This window comes from Esox lucius, chromosome 24 (assembly GCF_011004845.1).
Source record: "Esox lucius isolate fEsoLuc1 chromosome 24, fEsoLuc1.pri, whole genome shotgun sequence".
Classification (NCBI taxonomy): Eukaryota; Metazoa; Chordata; class Actinopteri; order Esociformes; family Esocidae; genus Esox; species Esox lucius.
Window position 1 is genome coordinate 26,676,480 of NC_047592.1, and position 23,784 is coordinate 26,700,263.

At 41.7% G+C, this 23,784-nt stretch overlaps 1 protein-coding gene across 1 annotated transcript in view; it reads right to left on the bottom strand.

The window, feature by feature from the left end:
- Window positions 1-4,035: 4,035 nt before the first annotated feature.
- The window catches only part of LOC109615009, a 67,238-nt gene continuing 47,489 nt past the window's right edge, over window positions 4,036-23,784 (bottom strand). The window contains exon 7 of the mRNA XM_034290447.1: window positions 4,036-4,200. Coding sequence (XP_034146338.1) covers window positions 4,036-4,200 — 165 coding nt within the window. The remainder of the gene's footprint in view (window positions 4,201-23,784) is intronic.

Below are 23,784 nucleotides of genomic sequence, written 5' to 3' on the forward strand. Positions count from 1 at the left end.
CAGGTAAATGAAGTTAAATGTTTTTATTTGCAGAATGGATCAGGAACCAGAGATAATGGTGAGTAGACAGAACGATGACAGTTGTGATGATCAAAGCCTCTCCTGAACAGAAGCACACGGTAACTAGGTTGAAGAAGATCAGGAAACAGGCTATATTAAAACGGGAAATCTCAGTAAGCATTAGGAAGGTAAGAGGTGAGTCTTAGAGTCTATGTAGAGACGAGACCAGACGATGACTGAAAGGTGAGGGGGGTTTATCAAGGGTGAGCTGGTGATGGGATCCAGGTGGGGATGATTAGAATTCCGGTGATGGGGAACGAGTGGGTGGAGTTGCCGATGAGGGTGATTGAGGCGTGGTGGATGGTGGAATCCTGACAGTACCCCCCCCTCCCGAGGCGGCCCCTGACGCCTGGGAAGAAGAGCGGCGCTGCCGGCGACGAGGCCTACCCCGACCCCTGGGAGCTGGACGGTCAGGATGGTCTGTGTGGAACCGGGTAAATAGCGCAGGGTCGAGGATATCGTCACGGAGTACCCAGGAACGCTCTTCTGGTCCGTAGTCCTCCCAATCTACCAGGTATTCCAGACGGGGACCTCGCCGCCGGGAGTCCATGATGGAGCGGACTCGGTAGATGGGCTCTTCTTCCACAGGAACGGGAGGAGGAGGCACTACCTCCGAAGGTCCATCTGTGGGAAGAGGAGTGACAGGTGCAGTAAATGGCTTGAGAAGAGATACGTGAAAAGAGGGTGCAATCCGGAAGTGCGGTGGAAGGTCGAGTCTGTAGGTGACGTTGTTCCACTGTCTCTGCACTGTGAATGGTCCAATGTATCGAGGACTCAGCTTACGGCAAGGCAGGCGGAGGCGTATGTCCCGTGTCGAAAGCCACACCTTCTGGCCTGGCTGGTATTGCGGTGGATCACTTCGACGATGGTCCGCTTGGTCCCTATGCCTTCGCACTGCCTGCTGAAGATGTACATGAGCCGAGTCCCATACCCCCTCGCTCTGATGGAACCAATAGTCGACATCTGGAACCTCCGAGGGCTCACCCGACCAAGGGAAGAGAGGAGGTTGATACCCGAGGATACACTGGAAGGGGGTGAGCCCGGTGGTGTTCTGCCTGAGGGAGTTCTGAGCGTTTTCCGCCCAGGGCAGGTATCGGATCCAGCTGTCTTGGTACTGGTGGCAGTATGTTCGAAGATAACGTCCGATCTCCTGGATCTTCCGCTCAGTCTGGCCGTTGCACTGTGGGTGATATCCGGATGAGAGACTGACGGTGACTCCTAGGAGCTTGAAGAATGCATGCCATACCCGGGAAATGAACTGAGGACCTCTGTCTGAAACTATGTCTTCAGGGATGGCGAAGTTATGGAAGACATAATGAGAGAGGGCTTCTGCGGTCTCAAGAGCTGTGGGTAGACCAGGTAATGGGATAAGTTTACATCCCTTAGAGAAGCGGTCAACCACCACTAACACACAGGTGTGACCCTCAGATCTAGGAAGATCGGTCATGAAGTCAACCCCTATATGGGACCATGGACGTCTGGCAATGGGTAATGGCATGAGTTTGCCTTCCGGGAGTTTGCGGGGAGTGTTGGTGATGGCGCAGACGGAGCATCCTCTGATGTACCGGGACACATCCTCGGAGATGGACGGCCACCAGTACCGTTGACTGAGGAGCGAGAGGGTACGCTTGCTACCTGGGTGTCCGGAGCCCGGAGCTGTGTGAGCTGAGTCCAGAAGGGCGGTACGTAGGTGTTGAGGTACGAAGATGAGCCCTTCTGGACTTCCCGGCGGAGCTGGATGGCGTTGGTTCTCCTGGGTGATCTGCTCATCGATATCCAAGATGATGGGGCTTAGGATGACGGCTGGGGGGAGAATGGGTTCCGAAGGATTGTCATCCATAGAAGAATGATAGAGACGAGAAAGAGCATCTGCTCTGCAGTTCTTGCTTCCAGGTCGGTAGGTGACCAGGAAGTCAAATCGTGTGAAGAAAGGAGCCCAGCGGGCCTGACGAGGATTCAACCTCTTAGCTTCTCTGAGGTACTCCAAGTTGCAGTGATCCGTGATAACTTCGAACTGGTTATTTGCTTCCTCCAGCCAGTGCCTCCATTCTTCCAGGGCCATTTTGATGGCGAGCAGCTCCCGGTTGCCGATGTCGTAGTTTCGCTCCGCCGGGGTTAGTTTTTTAGAGTAGAAGGCACATGGAAGAAGTCTGGTGGGCTCACCCTGCCACTGAGATAGGACCGCTCCAACCCCCGTGGAGGATGCGTCCACCTCGACAACAAATGGAAGTTCAGGATTGGGATGAGCGAGGATTGGAGCGGTCGTGAAGGCTTCTTTGAGGAGATGGAACGCACGGATAGCATCAGGTGATAAGGACAGAGACTTGGGCCGGCCTTTTAGAGCAGATGTGAGGGGTGCACAGACGGAACTATAGTTCTTGATGAACCTGCGATAGAAATTGGTGAATTTGAGATACAGTTGGTGGTCTCTGAGTGTTTGGAGAACTTTGATGACGTGTTGGTGTTCCGAGAGAGTTGAAGAGTAGACGAGGATATCGTCGATGTATACTATGACAAAGCGGTTGAGGTACTCTCTGAAGATCTCGTTCATGTACCCCTGGAAGACGGCGGGAGCGTTGAAAAGCCCAAAGGGCATAACCAGATATTCATAATGACCAGAGGGGGTGAAGAACGCCGTCTTCCACTCATCACCATGTCGGATCCGAATGAGGTTGTAGGCACTTCTGAGGTCCAGTTTGGAAAAGATACGGGCTCCACGCAACTGTTCCAGGGCTGCTGGGACCAGAGGAAGGGGATAGCTAAACTTGACTGTCTGAGAGTTGCGTTTTCTGTAGTCGATGCACAGCCTCAAGCCCCCGTCCTTTTACCCACAAAGAAGAAACTCGAAGCGGCAGGGGAGGTAGAAGGTCGAATGAACTGTTGTTGCAGGGCTTCCTCCACATACTCCTCCATGGCCCTTTGCTCCGGGATAGACAGGGGATAGACACGTCCTTTGGGTAGAGTCGCTCCAGGTAGCAAGTCGATAGCGCAGTCCCATGGCTGATGAGGTGGTAGCTTGGTCGCCAGCTTCTTACAAAAAACATCCTGGTACGCCCGGTACTTCACTGGAATCTCAGCTTGTTGTTGAACTTCTGGGCTCTCGACGGAGGTGGAACAGACAGGAACCTTGGTATTGGGTTGTGAGGGTGCAGACATGGACAATGTCACTTTCTTGATAGAAGAGAGGCAAGACAGATGACAGTCGTCTTCCAACCGAAGGATCTCACCGGATTTCCAGCGGAGAGTTGGTTGGTGTTATACAAGCCATGGGCGTCCCAGGATGAGGTCCGCGGTGGACTCCTCCAGCACCATGAAGGATATCTGTTCAGAGTGGAGACATCCGATGCGAAGCGTTAACGTGGGAGTGTAATACCGTATATGACCTCTGCCCAGCGGTTTGCCTTGAATGGTATGGATCTGGTGTACTTGATGGCTGCGGCGTTTTCGGATATTCAGTTTTTGTAGGAGTTGTGTGGAGATGAAATTCCCCGTTTAACAAGAGTCGATGAGGGCTTGTGCTGGAACAGAAACACGTGATGTCAGGAGATGCACAGTGGTACGGTTTAACCTTTCAATCTTAGGTGAGAGTTGAATGGAACTTACCGCTGGGCGAGGAGGTCGAACGGGACAGGAACTGATGAGATGTTTATCAGAGGCACAGATGATGAGTGGTGTGTCTTTGACGTTTTGATGAAGGTAAGTGGGAGGAGCCAATGTCCATGGGTTCTGGTGCTGGAGGAGAAGTAGACGGAACAGGGTGCGGAAGACTTGCAGTGGGCTCGAGAACATCGCAAGCAGACAATCGTTGAGACACTCTGATGGTCTTTTGTATTAGGTTTTCAATACCCATGTTGTCATCATAAACCACCAGCAGTTGACGAATGTTATTTAACCCATGACGAAATGCTGTAATCAGGGCCGTCTCGTTCCATCCACTAGATGCCGCCAGAGTACGGAACTGGAGAGCATAGTCGCTCACAGACGATTTTCCTTGTTTGAGATTGAAAAGTCGGTCATGGACGGAGAGATCTGAAGCTGCTTGGCCGAAAACCTCTTTGAAGTGGGAAAGGAAACCTGAGAGAGTCTTAACAACCTCAGAGTTAGGGTTCCATAGTGCTTGCGCCCATTGAAGCGCTCTCCCTGACAATAGGGAAATGATGAACGCCACACGGGCTGAGTTGGTGGAGAACGAATGAGATTGCATGGAGAAATAGAGCGATACCTGAAGGAGGAACCCACTGCAATCCTCCGCCTCACCGGTGTATGTCGCTGGTCGGGCCATGGGACATGCAGAGAGAACAAAGCAGTGGACGATTGTGGAAGTGAAGGCGAAGATGCGGTAGGTGGAATTACTGTCGGTTGGTTATCACCGGAATCCGAAGGATTCTGCATCTTCGGTCTGGTCTTCTGTCACGTTTGAAACGGGAATCAGCCAGGTAAATGAGGTTAAATGTTTTTATTTGCAGAATGGATCAGGAACCAGAGATAATGGTGAGTAGACAGAACGATGACAGTTGTAAATTACTTAGCTTGTTGATGATCAAAGCCTCTCCTGCAAAGGAAGCGGATGGTGAACAGAAGCACACGGTAACTAGGTTGAAGAAGATCAGGAGACAGGCTATATTAGAACGGGAAATCTCAGTAAGCGTTAGGAAGGTAAGAGGTGAGTCTGAGAGTCTATGTAGAGACGAGACCAGACGATGACTGAAAGGTGGGGGGGGTTTATCAAGGGTGAGCTGGTGATGGGATCCAGGTGGGGATGATTAGAATTCCGGTGATGGGGGAACGAGTGGGCGGAGTTGCCGATGAGGGTGATTGAGGCGTGGTGGATGGTGGAATCCTAATGTTTTATTATCCCAAAACTGAATACGCTTATGTTGAAGAAATTACCACAGTTGAGACCAGTCTGAACACTCAACTTTAACCCTCAGTGATAGGCTACCCTGATTAAATGGGAGAGGTTGTTTGGGGTCATTCTAGAGTTCTGGCCCCTTCCTGGAGCCCTTGGCTTCACCCACTCATGGGCAAGCCATAAATAAAGGCCAAATTGATTATTTAAAATGTATATGAAATTTAGGTTTCCACATATTAAAAATCCGTACATGGTCCTCAGTCTGTAGCAACATACACTCACCTAAAGGATTATTAGGAACACCTGTTCAATTTCTCATTAATGCAATTATCTAATCAACCAATCACATGGCGGTTGCTTCAATGCATTTAGGGTCCTGGTCAAGACAATCTCCTGAACTCCAAACTGAATGTCAGAATGGGAAAGAAAGGTGATTTAAGCAGTTTTGAGCGTGGCATGGTTGTTGGTGCCAGACAGGCCGGTCTGGCACCAACAAGTATTTCACAATCTGCTCAGTTACTGGGATTTTCACGCACAACCATTTCTAGGGTGTGAAAAGGGAAAAACATCCAGTATGCGGCAGTCCTGTAGGCGAAAATGACTTGTTGATGCTAGAGGTCAGAGGAGAATGGGCCAACTGATTCAAGCTGATAGAAGAGCAACTTTGATTGAAATAACCACTCGTTACAACCGAGGTATGCAGCAAAGCATTTGTGAAGCCACAACACGCACAACCTTGAGGCGGATGGGCTACAACAGCAGAAGGCTGTTGTGGAAATTTATTTATACAATGTATTCTCACTGAGTAAAGGACTGAGTCCCACTGTTAAGATAGGTAGAGGAATGTGTGGGATCTGGTATTTGCATAGGGGGCATCTATTGTCTGTCCAGATGCAGATCAAAGGGTTTTAGGACAGGATAGGAGAAGATATACAACAGGGGGAGTAAGGTCAGTTGGCCCCTTTGGGTAAACACTACAGTAAACATTATGGCAGGAAGGATAAGGTGGGAGAAGATAGCATTTGACTTGTGTGATAGAACAAAGGGAAAGGTGTTTGATTGACATGAGACAGATGGCAGCATCTTACCACACCCCTTTTCCTGTGTAATAAATACTGTCGAAATGATGTTTTTATTTAGAGACTATTCACTGTTACCTTGTAACCTGCATACTTTCTCCTTGCAAGTAAATTAAAACCTATTGCACAATGGATTTCTCCTGTCTTACCTACCATTTTCATAGAACTATTTGGATTTTAGAAATTGCCATCACAAGACCCCACCAGGTACCACTCATCTCCACTACAAATAGGAAAAAGAGGCTATAATTTGCACAAGCTCACCAAAATTGGACAGTTGAAGACTGGAAGAATGTTGCCTGGTCTGATGAGTCTCGATTTCTGTTGAGACATTCAGATGGTAGAGTCAGAATTTGGTGTAAACTGAATGAGAACATGGATCCATCATGCCTTGTTACCACTGTGCAGGCTGGTGGTGGTGGTGTAATGGTGTGGGGGATGTTTTCTTGGCACACTTTAGGCCCCTTAGTGCCAATTGGGCGTCGTTTAAATGCCACGGCCTACCTGAGCATTGTTTCTGACCATGTCCATCCCTTTATGACCACCATGTACCCATCCTTTGATGGCTACTTCCAGCAGGATAATGCACCATGTCACAAAGCTTTAATCATTTCAAATTGGTTTCTTGAACATGACAATGAGTTCACTGTACTGAAATGGCCCTCACAGTCACCTGATCTCAACCCAATAGAGCATCTTTGGGATGTGGTGGAATGGGAACTTTGTGCCCTGGATGTGCATCCCACAAATCTCCATCAACTGCAAGATGCTATCCTATCAATATGGGCCAACATTTCTAAAGAATGCTTTCAGCACCTTGTTGAATCAATGCCACGTAGAATTAAGGCAGTTCTGAAGGCCAAAGGGGGTCCAACACAGTATTAGTATGGTGTTCCTAATAATCCTTTAGGTGAGTGTGTTATTCTTTCAACTTAGCCGATATCCTTTGTTAAGTGAAGGTTCAGATTTACTGTCCTACTCATCTCTAGTTTTTTTTGCAGTTTGTAAAAAATATGCTTATCATATCTATACAATAACTTAACATTCTGGTGGACATTCCAAAACATTGGTGAAAATTATGACCAAACCAAAAACAGACATGACCACCCAAGTAAGCCTATGTTACTCTCCCAGGGTGTGGGGTGTGTGGGGGGATTGGCTCAAGCACTCCTCCCCCCTGTGCTGCTCTCTGAACCCAGGGTGAAACAATTTCAGTCAGTCAACTTTTTAGTATCTAACTTTTTAGTTCTATAAAACGCAAATGTCATCTTAGTTATAAGAGAAACACAAAAAACACACAAATAAAAATGCTCCTAATTAACCAAAGCCAATTCAAAATAAAATATGAAATTTTATTGTAGGGGATGAACTCACTTTTGGCAGTTTTCACCCTTTTTGTCATAATTTGAGACTTTAATCCAAATCTTTTGTCTAAAACCAATGTATAACATATATTAAAAATCAAATTCAGTGCACATGGAAAGCCATTTGTCTACTTCAAAAAATTATTACCCTGTGTATTGTTTCCCTCTCACCAGTTGTCCTGTGAAAAGGCAGTGAGAGAGAACACACACACATTCCAACTTGGTGGAAACCCTTTGTAAAGGCTTTTTTGGATTCATATTCAGTCCTCATGGGAAACAGCGTGTCTTCTTAACGTTAAAGATTATCACCATGTGGATTCTTCATCCTATCAGTGATATAATATATAAGGAGAGAGAAAACACAATATTTTAACCTTTTGTTAGAAAACCCTGAGACTATTTTACCAGATTACAAAATCATCATTGTACCAATTTCTAATTTTTCACTAGGGTTAGATGTACCCACGTGTTAAAGCCTGTAGTGAGACCCTCCTTGAGGCCTTACAGTTTTAAACATTATCATCAATGCAATAAATACGTTTGATTTAAATTTACATAGTGAACATGACAAAGCACAACAAAACAGGCTATTCCTTGAATACCTATTAAAACATGTTCAAGCATGACAGAACAAAACAGGCTATTTCAAATGCTTTTTAAAACATGCTATATACCATCTAAGTGCCTTCAAATTAATATTCACTTGAATAAGCATAGTCATTATCAAGGGAAATGATCAGATTTCCTTGATAAGTTCCAGCTCTACTCAATATTTAGGTTTGATACATTTTTGGAAACACATTTAAAACTCTTAATCAATGATTATAAGCTCATATCAGTTCCCGGTATCACCAGGAAATGAATTCCATACATGGGAGATCTTTCCTTGCTGCTGATCGGAATGTGGGCAGAATGTCTCATGTGCATCCGGTCTTTTTCCTTTGGATCTTCTTCTTCTTGGGACACTCACCCTGCCAATGTCCAATGATTTCTTTTTCAATGGGCTTTGAGTGTCTTTAGATGTTGTTCCTTTTTCCAACTTATCCAGTTCAGCCATTTGTTCAGCCGATGCCCGAACACATTCTTTCTCATTCTATCTTTGAGGAATTTATCATTCCATTTTTCAATTTCTGATAACAAAATCAACGACCAATGTGTTTTTTGTAATTCATCAGGCATTCTTTGAATTTCTTCCCATATTTTCTGTATATCCAAAAATCTTCTTCTGGAACAATGGCATATTTTTTGATTATCTCTTGGTGACAGTCATCTATTTTCAAACTCTTTTTGATCTCATAGGCTAATGATTTAGCCATTTTCTAAATTACAACGGGAGGGTTGCAGTCCCTGTATTTACCACGTTGTTTAAAGATGTCTTTTTCTTCCCCTTACTTGTACAAGATTTAAATTATTACTACATATGCGTCAACCTGTTATCCAAATAACAAGGACTTCTAGATGAATACAGAAGCTTTGCACTAAAGAGTGGACTTTACACATGTGTCACTTACTACTCAATCTAGTAAGTACTTCCCATCACAACAAGGAAGATTTAGCAAGGACTTCTAGATGACTTAATGAAGATTTATTTTCTTCTGTGGAGTCTCTGGACTAAGACTAAGTACAAATATTTCAGTGTCAACGTAAGTCTTACATGTCTTCACCACAGGTTTCCATTTCCTAAAAAAGCGATATTTCTAGGTCTTCTTGTTCCAGATGTGATAATCTGGATACTCATGCTGTGGTTTGACTCACCATTCAGAGTGCAAATCCATCTATCCGGCTCACGGCACCATGCTGTTAGATTCATGAACAAAATAAATGCAACCAGAAGTCAGGGGAGAGCCTTTATTCAGCATGAATCTATGATGTTGACCTACCATTTCTCATTTCTATCTCTTCCATAATTACAGAGGAAACACATTCTTTTATGCAAGGATACACAGGAGGTGGCCAGTGGTCATAACCAACCATTACACATTCCAATACCCTCCAATAAGAAAGGTTTATCCTACAACAGACCCTTGTGTGGTATGTTCCAACCTATGGTCAATGGACCTATCCATATAGCCTATGTCAGTCACATGGGCAACTCCTAGCAGGAGGTATGGACAGAATGAATAGACAGGATGTGTGGGGCCCATCAGTAACAGGCAACACGTCTTATTGATGGTCCTTCTTTCAGAGTTAGTCAGCACATATGTGTTGTGTTAAGTTTCTCATGCCCATTTTCTATCAAAAGAGAGAAAGCATCCGTGGTGATGGTTTAAATTCATGGCAGCTTATGTTTCTTCTTCACATGTAAGCTCGAATCCTCATTATATTTCGCAAAGAATTCTGCTCTAGCCTGTTTCGTAGCTTGTTCTTTATCAGTGACATTTGGGAAAATGAACGCTCAACTGTTGCATTGCTGTATGGTAGAGCAAGAAGATTCAATGCAAAATTACCAAGATCTTCAAAGTTTCTATCACCTGCAGTATATGTGTATGCAGAAACTTCTACCCAGAAGTCCTCTGTTTTGCCATCTTCTGCATTGTTCCATTCCAGAGTGTGAATTACTCTCCACTGTTGCTCTGCTTTTCCTACATCTCCCTTGAAGAGGTGGAAAAAGGGAATATCATCAATCCTTGGCTTACTTGACGACAGAACATGACTCGGTGACAGGAATTTGAGAGCCTCTAACTGTTTGATGTTATCTGGAAGTCTCTTCCTAATTTCCTTAGATAACTCATCCGAAAAGTTAAACTCCATGATGTCTTGCCAGCTCTGGAATGTCTTCGGTAAACCTATGCGCTCAAGCAGGGACTGGTAAAATGTTAGAAGTTCCGTTAGATATTTTGCAGGATCAGGTCTGTCAAGTTGAAAGATTTTATTAAGTCTGTTTAACTCTGACACAATTGGTTGGAGGAATTTCAGGTATATCAGGTTAATATTGTCACAATATATTTGGTACAGCAGTTCCACAGCATAGCTCCTCTCACTGTCTTTTGTCAACTGAAAATGCAACTTAAGCTCCACATACTGTGAAAGGATCCGGTTGATGCATTCACTAATAGCAAGCCACCTAGTTTCAGACAGTTGCAGAATCTTCAGAGGGCTTTTACCTACATTTATGGTTTTGTACAGTTCAGAATATTTTTGGAGACGCTGGGTGGCATTTGAAAACCAACTGTAGGTCTGAGAAACCATATACTCAACATTTCTGGGGAGGACACTGACGGCTTTTGATGCACAGAGCTGAAGAGAATGGCACACACACTTTATATAGAGAATATGAGGATTGCGGTCACGGAATTTCTGTAGCACTGAATTATGTTATCTAGGAATTTGAATAAAGCATTTGCTATGGGCTGCAAATCACCAGCTACTATATTGAGCATTCCAGCAAAAGTGCTTATAATTCGTGAGAGCTTTTTGCTGTAATATCTGATGATTATACACAGTTGTTTTTTGGTTGTGATATCAGTGCTCTCATCAACAATAAGAGAGTATGGTCCATTTCCTACATCCTCCAGGAGGTCTTCATGTACTACTGGTCCAATCACAGAATTAATTAGTGCTGTGCAGTTCAATGCAAACTAATGCCTTTTTTCCACAACACTTCCTAAGTGGTCAACAGTTGAAGTGCTTGAGTGACAAGCAACGTGGGCAGCCAGCTTCAACTCTGCCTCTTTCACAGGTACATTATTTCTTAGAAAGGAACTACCTTTGTCAAATAATGTTCTGGCATTTGAGAAAGGAGCAGTATGAGGTACCTTTTTTTTTTTTGTGTGGCCGCGGTACATTATACATTTAACCCAAAAAACCCCAACCCGCAACTCCTTGCGACATCTGTGGCATTGTGCTGTGTGATGGAACTGCACATTTTAGAGTGGCCTTTTATTGTGGCCAGCCCAAAGCACACCTGTGCAATAATCATGCTGTCTAATCAGCATCTTGATATGCCACACCTGTGAGGTGGATGGATCACTAACACAGATTTAGACAGATTTGAGAGAAATTATCTTAGATATTATTAGTTGAGTCATATAAAATGTTATTTAGTTATCTACTCAATGCATAATTCTCAGAAAAATTATAGGTAATAGGCCTACCTGGTTTTATATCTTTTTCAAGTTTCAAGGTTTATTTGTCAAATGCATTAACAACACAGCCAGGACGAGATGCACCGAAGTACTTCAACTGGAATTGTTTAATAGATTAGGCAACTATTTGTTAGATAGCTGTAACATAGCGCTGCCTTCAAGATAAAACATTATATGGAATTTACTATGACATTTGAGGAGAAAAGGTGTGTTGGGAAGCACTCACATTCGACATGGCCACATTAACTCTGTCCATACAGGTAGGCCATGTGATTCTGCTTGCTTTGCATCGCTTGTGTTCATTGGTTATCATTGGCTGCTGACGTCATTTACTTTAAGCTAAGATTGCAGGTTTATAATCAGTTTATTTCTTTCATTTGCATTTTGAAAATCCATTGCTAATGGCCATAATAACCACAGGTTATGTTCGCGCGGGCAAATCTTATTTGTACACAGGTGTTCACGCTTGCAAATGTGCATTCGTGTGCTGGGGGTTTCAGCAAGATTTTGACAATGTTGGTTGTAGAGCAAATCAGCCCACTGCAGATTTAGTTTATGCGCAAAAATCTACGGATATCTTAATTTTATATACAAAATTGTCAATACCCTTTTTGAGTAAATGCCATTTACTTTTCAACAATGTTTTGAAGCAATTAAGAATATGAATAAAACACAAATAACAGAACAGGCTTAAGCATTATTAGATTTTGGGTTATGTTTAGATAAAAACCCAGATTCTGAAAGATACTGTTATATACCCTTTGTTGGCAATGACAGAGGTCAAACGTTTTCTGTAAGTCTTCACAAGGTTTTCACACACTGTTGCTGGTATTTTGGCCTATTCCTCCATGCAGATCTCCTCTAGAGCAGTGATGTTTTGGGGCTGTCGCTGGGCAACACAGACTTTCAACTCCCTCCAAAGATTTTCTATGGGGTTGAGATCTTGTGACTGGCTAGGCCACTCCAGGACCATGAAATGCTTCTTACGAAGCCACTCCTTCGTTGCCCGGGCGGTGTGTTTGGGATCATTGTCATGCTGAAAGACCCAGCCACGTTCATCTTCAATGCCCTTGCTGATGGAATGAGTTTTTCACTCGAAATCTCACAATACATGGCCCCATTAATTCTTTCCTTTACACGGATCAGTTGTCCTCGTCCCTTTGCAGAAAAACAGCCCCAAAGCATGATGTTTCCACCCCCATGCTTCACAGTAGGTATGGTGTTCTTTGGATGCAACTCAGCATTCTTTCTCCTCCAAACACGACAAGTTGAGTTTTTACCAAAAAGTTATATTTTGATTTCATCTGACCATATGACATTCTCCCAATGCTTTTCTAGACCATCCAAATGCTCTCTAGCAAACCTCAGACGGGCCTGGACATGTACTGGCTTAAGCAGGGGGACACGTCTGGCACTGCAGGATTTGAGTCCCAGGCGGCGTAGTGTGTTACTGATAGCCTTTATTACTTTGATCCCAGCTCTCTGCAGGTCATTCACTAGGTCCTCCTGTGTGGTTCTGGGATTTTTGCTTTTTTGTTCTTGTGATCATTTTGACCCCACAAAGTGAGATCTTGCGTGGAGCCCTGGATCGAGGGAGATTATCAGTGGTCTTGTATGTCTTCCATTTTCTTATAAATGCTCCCAGAGTTGATTTCTTCACACCAAGCTGCTTACCTATTGCAGATTTAGTCTTCCCAGCCTGATGTAGGTCTACAATTTTGTTTCTGGTGTCCTTTGACAGCTCTTTGGTCTTGGCCATAGTGGAGTTTGTAGTGTGACTGTTTGAGGTTGTGGACAGGTGCCATTAATACAGGTAACGAGTGGAGGACAGAGGAGCCTCTTAAAGAAAAAGTTACAGGTCTGCGAGAGCCAGAAATCTTGCTTGTTTGTAGGTGACCAAATACTTATTTTACCGAGGAATTTACCAATGAATTCATAAAAAATCCTACAATGTGATTTTCTGGATTGTCTTTTCTCAAAACATACGCAGAGCTTCTGCTTAGATTAACAGACACCAGAATGATTGATTGAATCAGTTGAATAATTTGTTTTGTAGACTGGCTGTAATGACTCCTATAACGGGATACCTGGTAGAATTCAAATGCATTATGGGTAGGCCAAGAGTATCACGCTAACTTCTCTGCAAGGGCGAGAATGGTGGCCCTTCTCATTACTAATACATCTATGGACCAAATAGCTCTGCATTTATCAGAAAGGTCCTATTCCTGGTACCAGATATCTCCCAGACTAATTTGGTCATCTTTGTGTTGTAGAATCATAGCCTGGACACTTAGTCCCTGAAACTCTGGAATATTGGGTTTAATCAAAAGTGTACAAAGGCTTAACCCGGTGTTCTGTGAGTATTGGAAAACGAAGACGATATTGGTCTAAACCCCACTCCATTACCTAGAGTCATTGGTCTTCTGTAATGAAATTGTTGGCAAAAAGACCCGCCCACCCAAACAGGCTGAAATTCTAGTTGTTGGTTTTTTTAAGCAGCTCGCACACAAAAAGGGTTTGACCATAATTTTCCAAATTTGAGGGTATTATTTCAGCCTCATGGTGAGAAGACATCATCAGTATACTCTACTCTGGGTCTTTAAGCTGCTGATGCTGATTTCAAAGCTCCAGTGAGTTTAAGTGTGTATGTGTGTGTGTGAAAATTACAGGCCTCTCATCTTTTTAAGTGGGAGAACTTGCACAATTGGTGGCTGACTAAATACTTTTTTGCCCCACTGTATGTAAACTCTAACATTTATTGATCCCGCAAAAGGTGTTCAGTTGGTTATAGGCTATTCCTATTTGTTTTCCAAAGCCTCTTAATATGAAAGTAATCTAAAAGTAATTAAAAGTAATCAGATTACGTTATTGAGTTTGAGGAATCAAAAAGTTACGTTAATGATTACAAATGTGGACAGGTAACTTGTAACTGTAACTGATTACATTTAAAAAGTAACCTACCCAACCCTGGTTATTCGTAGGAGTCCCCTGAACATGGTTACTGAGCTGATGGAATGTTCTCTTTCACACAAGACATGGCCAGCTCGGGGTCCCCAAATCATTTTTCTTTAAGCAGCCACTTCATGTCGGTAAAAACTGCTTGCCTCCTGGCAAACTCTGGTGTAAATTCAGGAAATATGTATATGCGTGTGCCATTGTAATATAGTTGCTCCTTCTGATTCAAAAGTTGGAGAATGTGTTCCTTAACGTCTCCATGGTGCACTCAAATTACAAACGGCTGGGGCCTCTCTCCCTCTCTTGGTTTGGGTGCTAATGTTCGATGTCCGCGGTCTAAATGTTGAGAATCCCCAAGATCCAATATTTCCTTCAGCACATCAGAACAGAACTGTAGCGGTCATTACCTTCTTCTATGCCAACTAGTCGGATATTCTGAGGATGGCTTCGCCCTTCCAAATCCAAGCATTTTTCCTTCAGCTTGATTACCTCTGCTTGTAGACACTGTAGCTTCCAGGACCATGACTGACGAGCTCCATTCTGTAGCAGAATGTTCTAGATCATCAATACGCTTTGTATTTTGCAATATTTATTTGACGGACAACGGCTGTTTGAGTGTCGATTTTCATACTCAACGTTACAATCGCCATCATAATCTTCTCCACAGAGGCTAGGGAAAGTCTATCAACTTTCCCTAGCCATGATTAAGGGACAAGCGTACTGCGTATAAACTGTATCTTTCCGCCCATATTATTCAACAAATGTATCACAATGCTATACAAATAAATACAAAATTAAGCATATAAACCTCTAAAATTACTTTATATATTCAAGTTTTTGGAAGAGCTCAGAACTTCGCAGCCTCACATGATGAGCGAAAACTGAAAGCCCCTGGACAAGGTTTGTTTTGAGAAGGATTTTTATTGTTATGAGAAAATGTTTACATTCATAAAAATTGTGTAAGCAGTTAAAAAGTATTTAGTTCCTTCAAAATAGTATTTGGTTCCCTCAGAAATTGTGTTAGCAAAAAACAATAATATTTTTTATCCACTTAGAGTTGTATTTCTGGATAATAAGCAGTTTAATAATAAGCAGTTTACAAAGGCAATATACGTAAAATATATAATTGTTATTATAAAAATGCAGATGTGGGGAAATTATACAGCGTCCAAATTACTAACATTATTGCAGGCAGTTATGATTGAATGAGTATTGGTGTGTTTCCCTGTGTGCATGCATTCATCTGTTTGTGTGTTTTTGTGGAAAGAGGAGGTTAGACTTAAGGAGAAGGTGAATCATACTGTGTGTCCTAAATGGCACACTATTCCCTTTGGAGTCCTCTTTTGACCAGGGCACACAAGGCTCTTGTCAAGGGTAGTGTAATTAGGTACGGCAGACAATGCCATTTACCATGCAGTCATGACCTTTAAACAGAGAGGCAATTAAAATAACCCTAGAGACCTGCACACAAGCAAACAAGCAAACACACACAAGCAAGCTAGAGACACACGCATTCATGCAAACACACAAAAACATACGCTAATAAATGTGAGACAAATGTCAACTAGGTTTCACTACAGAACAGTAGTGAAATATGCACCTTTGTTTATTATTTATGCTTATTATTTTACTACCAGAGCCCATGAAATTGTAGAAATATACATATAGGACAGGGACAGAGATTTGGATGACATTGTTCCTTTTAGCATCTGATTAGTGAGCTATAGTATATACAGAAGGGGTGAGAATCTTAAGGGACCTCCTGATTTGATTCAATGTCACTTTTAGGGGTTAGGATTCGATTCCAAATTGATGCGCAATCTAATTAGATTCCTATTGCTACTTCCCCCAGTTAGTAATAAATCCTCTCAAGTTCAACATTTTAATACACTGGAAAACAACTGTGTTTTGCTGTTAAATATATCCTTTCAACAAGCCCACCATCATTTTCATGGAAATTAATGATATTCACTCTTTATTTGAGGAGATTTTTTTGGACAATTTCTACATCGTAAAATGTAACTTTAACAGACCAGGCATTATGTAATATAAAATGTATCTGTTTTTTTTTTTACCGGAAGACAATTTTCTAGTCAACATGTGAAGGTAGGCCTTCATAGCATACCTTCTTGGTCTCTTTAAGGATGGAGTAATTATGTGAGCATGGATGTATGAATGTTAGTGTTATTCTACTGGCCAGTATTACGTTCCATGTTTCCTCAACTTAGTTATATGCATAATTCCATAATTCCACCAAGTTCCGTTATTCTGAGTATTTATATGTGTGTATGTATAGGTGACGTCAATGACTTGTGTAATCATGTATGCATGTCTCCTCCTTTTATTGATTGTAGATGATGATCTGCACCTGTGACTATTAGAGATCTGTTTGTACAGCTCCGGAAGAGAAACTAAGACCATTGCATCTTTTTCTTTACTTTACCAAAAAAGTTGAAAAGGAAAGTTTTGAGTGAGGAACAGAAGGGTTAAAATTAAGAGACCACTGCAAATTGAATGCTTCTGTTCCAAAAAATATTCGCTTTTCGACCCTTGTGCTGAAGTTACTATTCTATGTTGATTTGTAGGATAAACGTGCCCGCCCATTGGAATTCAAAGCGCCGTCCAACACGTTGATTCTAGCGCCTGCACGAATAGCCTACCTGTATTGAGGCAGATGTTAATCCATCTGCATCGACTGTAAAGCATTTTGGGTCAACTCCTGTTTTTTTTTTATGTGCTAAATAAATAATAGTGACTTGACTTTCCACCAAGTGGGCTATTGGCTAAATATCTCTCACAGATACACACAGCTCGCGCGTGCAGTGGGGCGGGTCTTCTGCCTACGGGACTGGCAACATGTGTATCTGGGTGAAACGCTATTCTAAATGTTACCACGCTTGAGTCTCCGTAACCAGGGCAATGATGACGTTGCCTGTCCTTCTGAATTACTACTACTTACTACTATGTTTCATGAAACTCTTTTGGTTTTTTATTTCTCATGTGAATCCAAACTTGTGAAAATATAATGCATGCATTAGAGTAGGATGTGCACAAAAATATGGGACAAATTGCATCCCGTATTGATTCTGTTAGGGACATGTCCCCCCAACTTTTTGAAAACTGCAAAAACTCTTACTGTAAGAAAAGCTCAACCTCTTTAGAACGTTGCAGTGGCAGTAAGGTAGGCAATTGCATAATTCGAATCAGGCTTTAGGATATATTTTTTTACATGCGCATGGGATCATCGATACACGGCCACCTGGTATGACCGCACTCCGAGTAATTAAAGAATCTAGGTACGACAGGCTTCTTTGTAGCTTCTTCACTGGCCACGCCCCCTACTCAAATTACACATTGAACAAAGAAAAGATGCCAGGTCATTCCCTGGTCAAGCTAAAATCTCTTCAACAGATAAACAGAGGACCCTATGGTCTGTTAATTACTTATTTACCTAGGTCAAAGCATACTAAATGAAACCACCATAGAAATGAATATTAACTCATAACTGCCAATGTAATATAAAATTATAATAACATCAAAACAACATATATTGCTTCTCAATTTCAAATTTCTATCACAAAATGTTTTCCCAAAAGCACCAAATTGTTGAGAAAAAAAATCTACCTTATTATCTTCAAGAAAAACACCAAACTTTATATTCTTCACTGTCAGAGGTGGCATCTCCATTTCCCTGGTCTGTAACCAGCTCTGCAGATCTCTCCAGAAAGATTGCACCGACTCACACAGAAAGAATGTCCTTTTCACAAAAACACAGTTATTCGTATCAAAATTTAATCTCAGTCTTAAGAATTCGCTTGTGGGGTAGATTTCATTTAAAATGTTAAAGTTGACCTCTTTTACCTTCAGAAGGAGAGGAAATGAGATATGACTTTTCCTTATTTTCTTAACTTCTCCATCACCAAATTCTTTTAACATATATTTTCTTCTCACTGGATTAGGATAATATTCCTTTAATAGAATATTTCTAATAACTTTGTTGGTACACTAATAGTCACCAAAATCAATTACTTCTATGCAGAGCCGACCAGGAGAAAGTACCTAATGTCTTCTCTCACCATTGATTTCGAGACACTGGTATAGCTTTCAACCATCTATGCATTCGCAACTCCATCTTCATAGTTTTTAACCATGTCAATTTTCTTTATGTACTGACATTTGTTTCTCCATATGAAATAAAAATTGACCCTGTTTATGGCTTTGATCATATTTTTAGAGATGGGTAAAGAGAAGGCCTGGTAAATAAGTCTGGATAAGCTGTCCATTTTGGAAAATAAAAATGTGATATCTCTCTGCAGCCCCCTATTTAAGATTAATTTACATTTGTCTATATTGTTCCATATATTTATTTTGCCTGAAGTGGCCTTAATAACATTAAAGACAACTTTAATAACAATCCCCAAGTATTTAACCTGTGACTTGAACTTTATGTTAAACAGAGGTTGCAGGGGATAATCATGTAATGTTAACATTTCACATTTATCTAAATTCAATTGTAAGCCCGAAGCTCTTGAAAACTGGTCAATATTTTCTAAGGCTAAGGGAATTAGATTTTCATTTTTTATATATAATAATATAATAAAGTTGTGTCATCAGCCAATTGACTTAATTTGTCTGTCACTTACAACTAATCCTTCAATGCAACTATTCTGGATCAAAATGGACAACATTTCTGCTACCATTATGAATAAAAGTGGAAAGCAGCTGCTACCCTGACTAATTCCTTTCTTAATCTCAAATCAGGGACAGATGCCATGCCCTAGAGCTACGGAACTATTAAATCCACTTCGAGATTGGCTTTCCATGCGTATATACTCCTTCGCAATTTTTCATCCCAGAGGGGTCCATGTAAGGATAGCTTGCACCCTGGCCCTGTGTCACCACGCTATGCCGGTTTTTGTCCCCCTCACATTTAAATTCAAACCTACGCCCCTGAAGGACAGTGCATTTTATTTTTCAATACGGGACAATCCCGTATTATACAGGACGAGTGTTATGGAACTTTTTAACTAAGGAGCATTTGAGAAATGTCTGTCTTTCCATTGGCGGGTATGTAGATCTTTACTTTGATAGTGACACACATCTCTGTATAATATCAGAGGATTATTAGGTATTTGGGCCATGTCCTCCGGCCTAGATAAATAAGGGTGTCAGTCTTTTGTTCCTCAGGAATGTGGTCCTTGGGGGGAGTAAGGTCAGTTGTCCCCTTTAGGTTAAACACTACAGTAAACATTATGGCAGGAAGGATAAGGTGGGGGGACAAAAGGTAAAGCCTTTGTGACACAAGACAGATGGGCAACAACTTACCACACCCCTTTTCACTGTAATAAATACGGATTGTGCGTGTGTGGAGTCAGAGACTCCTCGGACGATTATGTTGGTAGGCGTTTGACGCGTCTCTCTTATTTGCAAATAATTAATAAACTGTTAATTGTGCCAAGAGAATTTTGTCTCTGTTTCTTACTCCTTTAAGAGTGTCGATCGATAGAATTACCATCACAAGAGTGGCAACCCTAGGTGTAAGGGTAGGTGCGTGAGTGTGATCCATGTGTGTGACACACATGCACAGGTACCTCATATCCTAAGGGTTAATTAGAGCCACAATATTAAGAAACTGGCAGCATATGTGTCTCAACGTTGTCTTCCTACCTCCACTGCACTTGACTCTGCTGCAGAAGCTGGGCTGTCTGCACTGGACCCAGCAATATTCTAGTTGTGAATAGATGAATATACGCTTCAGACATAAGAGAACACAAGTAAGCCAATGGGTTATAATACCTTGTCTAACAGGCTATACAACAACCATTGCAAAATAGTGCCTTTCATGGAAGCCAATGTTTCATCCTACCTAAGGATTAATTACATACTGTATATGCATCTATTCAATGATTTATTTTAATACATGACTAGCTACTTGTGTTCAATTTAAAGTTCTGTAGAAATGTTTACAGTAGTAAACACTCACACCAGGTCCCAATTCGGTCATTAGTATGTGTTTAAATGTTGCTCCTCTGCTCCCCTCATTTGTCAGTTATTGTTCCTTGTCTCAGCATGTTTCGGGTACATGGTGAGTGTTTCGTTTCGGTTCAGTCTTTCTTTTCGATTCAGTTAGTTTGAGTGCTGTGTTCTTTTCTATTAAAAATCACAACATCGACTGCCACTCTGCCTGTGCCTGGTTCCTCCTTTCCATCACAACACCATCGTGACAGAATGACCGACCAAAACAGAAAAGGAACCCGCAGGTTTAAGAACCTAACATTGTCACACCTCGCCTCTGCACCTCGCCCTACAGAAGCCCAGCGGCGATGCCGGAGGAGACAAAGACAAAGGCGACGTCACTGACCTGCCGTGAGTTAGCGGGTCGGTGACGCCCTGTGCCAGCTCCATCGTGACACCAGCTTCATTGATAATACATTGCATAGGACAGGGGTGTCCAAACCATTCCACAGAGGGCCGTGTGTCTGCAGGTTTTTGGTTTTTCTTATAAATTGGTTCCCAGTTCACACCTAAACAACCAGGTGAGGGTAGAAACTAACCAATTAGTAACCTAATTAGTCAATCAAGTACAAGGAGAGAGCGAAAACCTGCAGACACACGGCCCTCTGTGGAATAGTTTGGACACCACTGGCATAGGATGTTTATTGACATTTAGAATTGCCATTTGTACTGCATTTGCATTCATTGCACATCTATATGTCACATCTGTAACATACATTATATTTAATACAACTCTAGACGCACTTCTTGTTAGATGCTAACTGCATTTCATTGTACTGTACTTGCACTTGTTCAATGACAAAGTTGAATCTAGTTAAATAAAACCAGCAGGTAGAAACACTTTGGTGACTGGCAAGATATTTTTAAAGTCACTTATCTGAGGATCAGGAGTAAAAATAGATGTGATTTCTTACCGGTACTGACCTATGGGTGCATGCACTTCCATGCGCATTTTATGTGCCTTATTAGCTTAGGACAGGCTTATTAGCTTAGGACATTTGATGTGTTGACTCTCTTTATAATTCATTATAATAGTTCCCCATTATGTTGGGTGCATCATGCATTGTGCAGATGATGCAGATAGACAATGTTATTTTGGCCCGCAAAAATTCTATTTATCTTTTAATTTTCATTATGCCCAGATCACCCAAAACAAGGCGTAACCCCCCCCCCCCCCCCGCCCCCCCATCAATTGATTTTCTAGTAACGTTCCTGGTCTAACCTCTACACTTAGTAGTCTACAAAAAAGTTTCTGATCATGTCTCCACTTACCGCTATATGCAAATACCAGTTGAAACAATGTTGAGCTCAAACAAACCAATTATATCCTAGAAGACATGCAGCTATGATGCATGCAGAAAAAACTTGTTTTGTTAAACTGAAAATTGTAGAAAATATGAATAGAATACACATCTCTTTAAATTTTCTAATTATAATTTTGTTCATATTGTAGGATAATTGTTAAGCTTTCCCACTGAAAATGACAGGAGAAGACAAATATAATATAATTTGCGCAGGCCAAAATAAAATGTTTGTTCCTGGCCACTTGTTCCTGAATATTGTTGTTCCTGACTACTTGTTTTCTTTAACTGGTGGAGCGCATATCTCACTAATTGTATTGTTTAGAATTTAATGTCTTTTTTTTTACTCTCCACTGCAAGAATGCAAACATAAATTACAAAAAAGAGACATTATTTCCATAAGCCTATCAGTGGTCTCTTCCTGGAGGATGCAAAAGAATAAACATCTTAGAACCACTTGAATGTGCTTCAGTGTCCGTCAAAAAAGGTCGAGGTCTTTGTGGGATCACAAAATTTACATCTCAGCTGAACTGTATCCGTGACATTTTTATCGGATACCCGTCTGATTTGTTGTAAAATCAATACCTAATCTGACTGATATCTAAAGTCGGCAATATCCAATCCGAAATATGCCAGGGATAAGGGATTAGATCTTCAATTATTTTGGGATAATTAGGATACCATACAGAAATGTCTGAAAGACAAAAAGGCTGCATTAAGTCTGCTAAATTGTTTTAACCAGTCTGGCAGTGGCCATTGATGTTGCACCTTCATTTTTTATTATAGCTGGGCCAGTCTCAGATTTCTCAGAATCTACATCTTAGTATTTTCATAAAGACATTCCTATTTTAAAATGTGGAGCCAAGAAGAGAGTGTGTGTTATAAACGTATCTCGCTCACCCTCTAATGTGTGTGTTTTCATGTATTTGTTGAATAGGAGCTTGAGCACGAATCAAGCCTACCTGTGTAGGCTATAAATTATAATAGGCTAATTAAATGAATGTGCTTCTATATTATCATCACCTCACACACAAAGTGTTTTAGGCTATTCATTCTGATGATCCAAAGAATAAACTAGTTTTCCAATTCTATTGAAGCAGTAGGCTAGTATAACCACCACAATTAGTAGCTTATAAAAATAGATTCCGATCACATGTCCACTTCCCGCTATCTGCAAATACCTGTCCATTCCATTACAGTGGAAAATAAGCTGTTGAAACAATGTTGAGCTCAAACAAACCAAAGATATCTATCCTAGAAGACATGCAGCTACGAGAGAGGCATGCAGAAAAAAACTGTAAATAATCTTCAAATTGTAGAAAATGTGAATAGGGTATACTTTATTATACATATCTCTTTCTAATTATAATTTTTATATTGTAGGCTAATTGTTAACGCTTATTGCTCCTATTGCAAAGAATGTTTAGTGGTCGTAGTACAACGTGAAATGAAATGTGTGCTCCACTTGAAACTTCATTGAAACTTCAGCGACTGGCAGAAGTCACTTGTGAGGATTATCCTGCTTTACAATTATCCCGATTATGGAATTTCTCGACAATTTCATAATCGTGGTCTGAAAAAGTGGATGATATTCCACTTTTGAGATATTCCATATGAGACATTCAGATGGTAGAGTCAGAATTTGGCATAAACAGAATGAGAACATGGATCCATCATGCCTTGTTACCACTGTGCAGGCTGGTGGTGGTGGTGTAATGGTGTGGGGAATGTTTTCTTGGCACACTTTAGGCCCCTTAGTGCCAATTGGGCATTGTTTAAATGCCACGGCCTACCTGAGCATTGTTTCTGACCATGTCCATCCCTTTATGACCACCATGTACCCATCCTCTGATGGCTACTTCCGGCAGGATAATGCACCATATCACAAAGCTTGAATCATTTCAAATTGGTTTCTTGAACATGACAATGAGTTCACTGTACTGAAATGGCCCCCACAGTCACCAGATCTTAACCCAATAGAGCATCTTTGGGATGTGGTGGAACGGGAGCTTCGTGCCCTGGATGTGCATCCCACAAATCTCCATCAACTGCAAGATGCTATCCTATCAATAT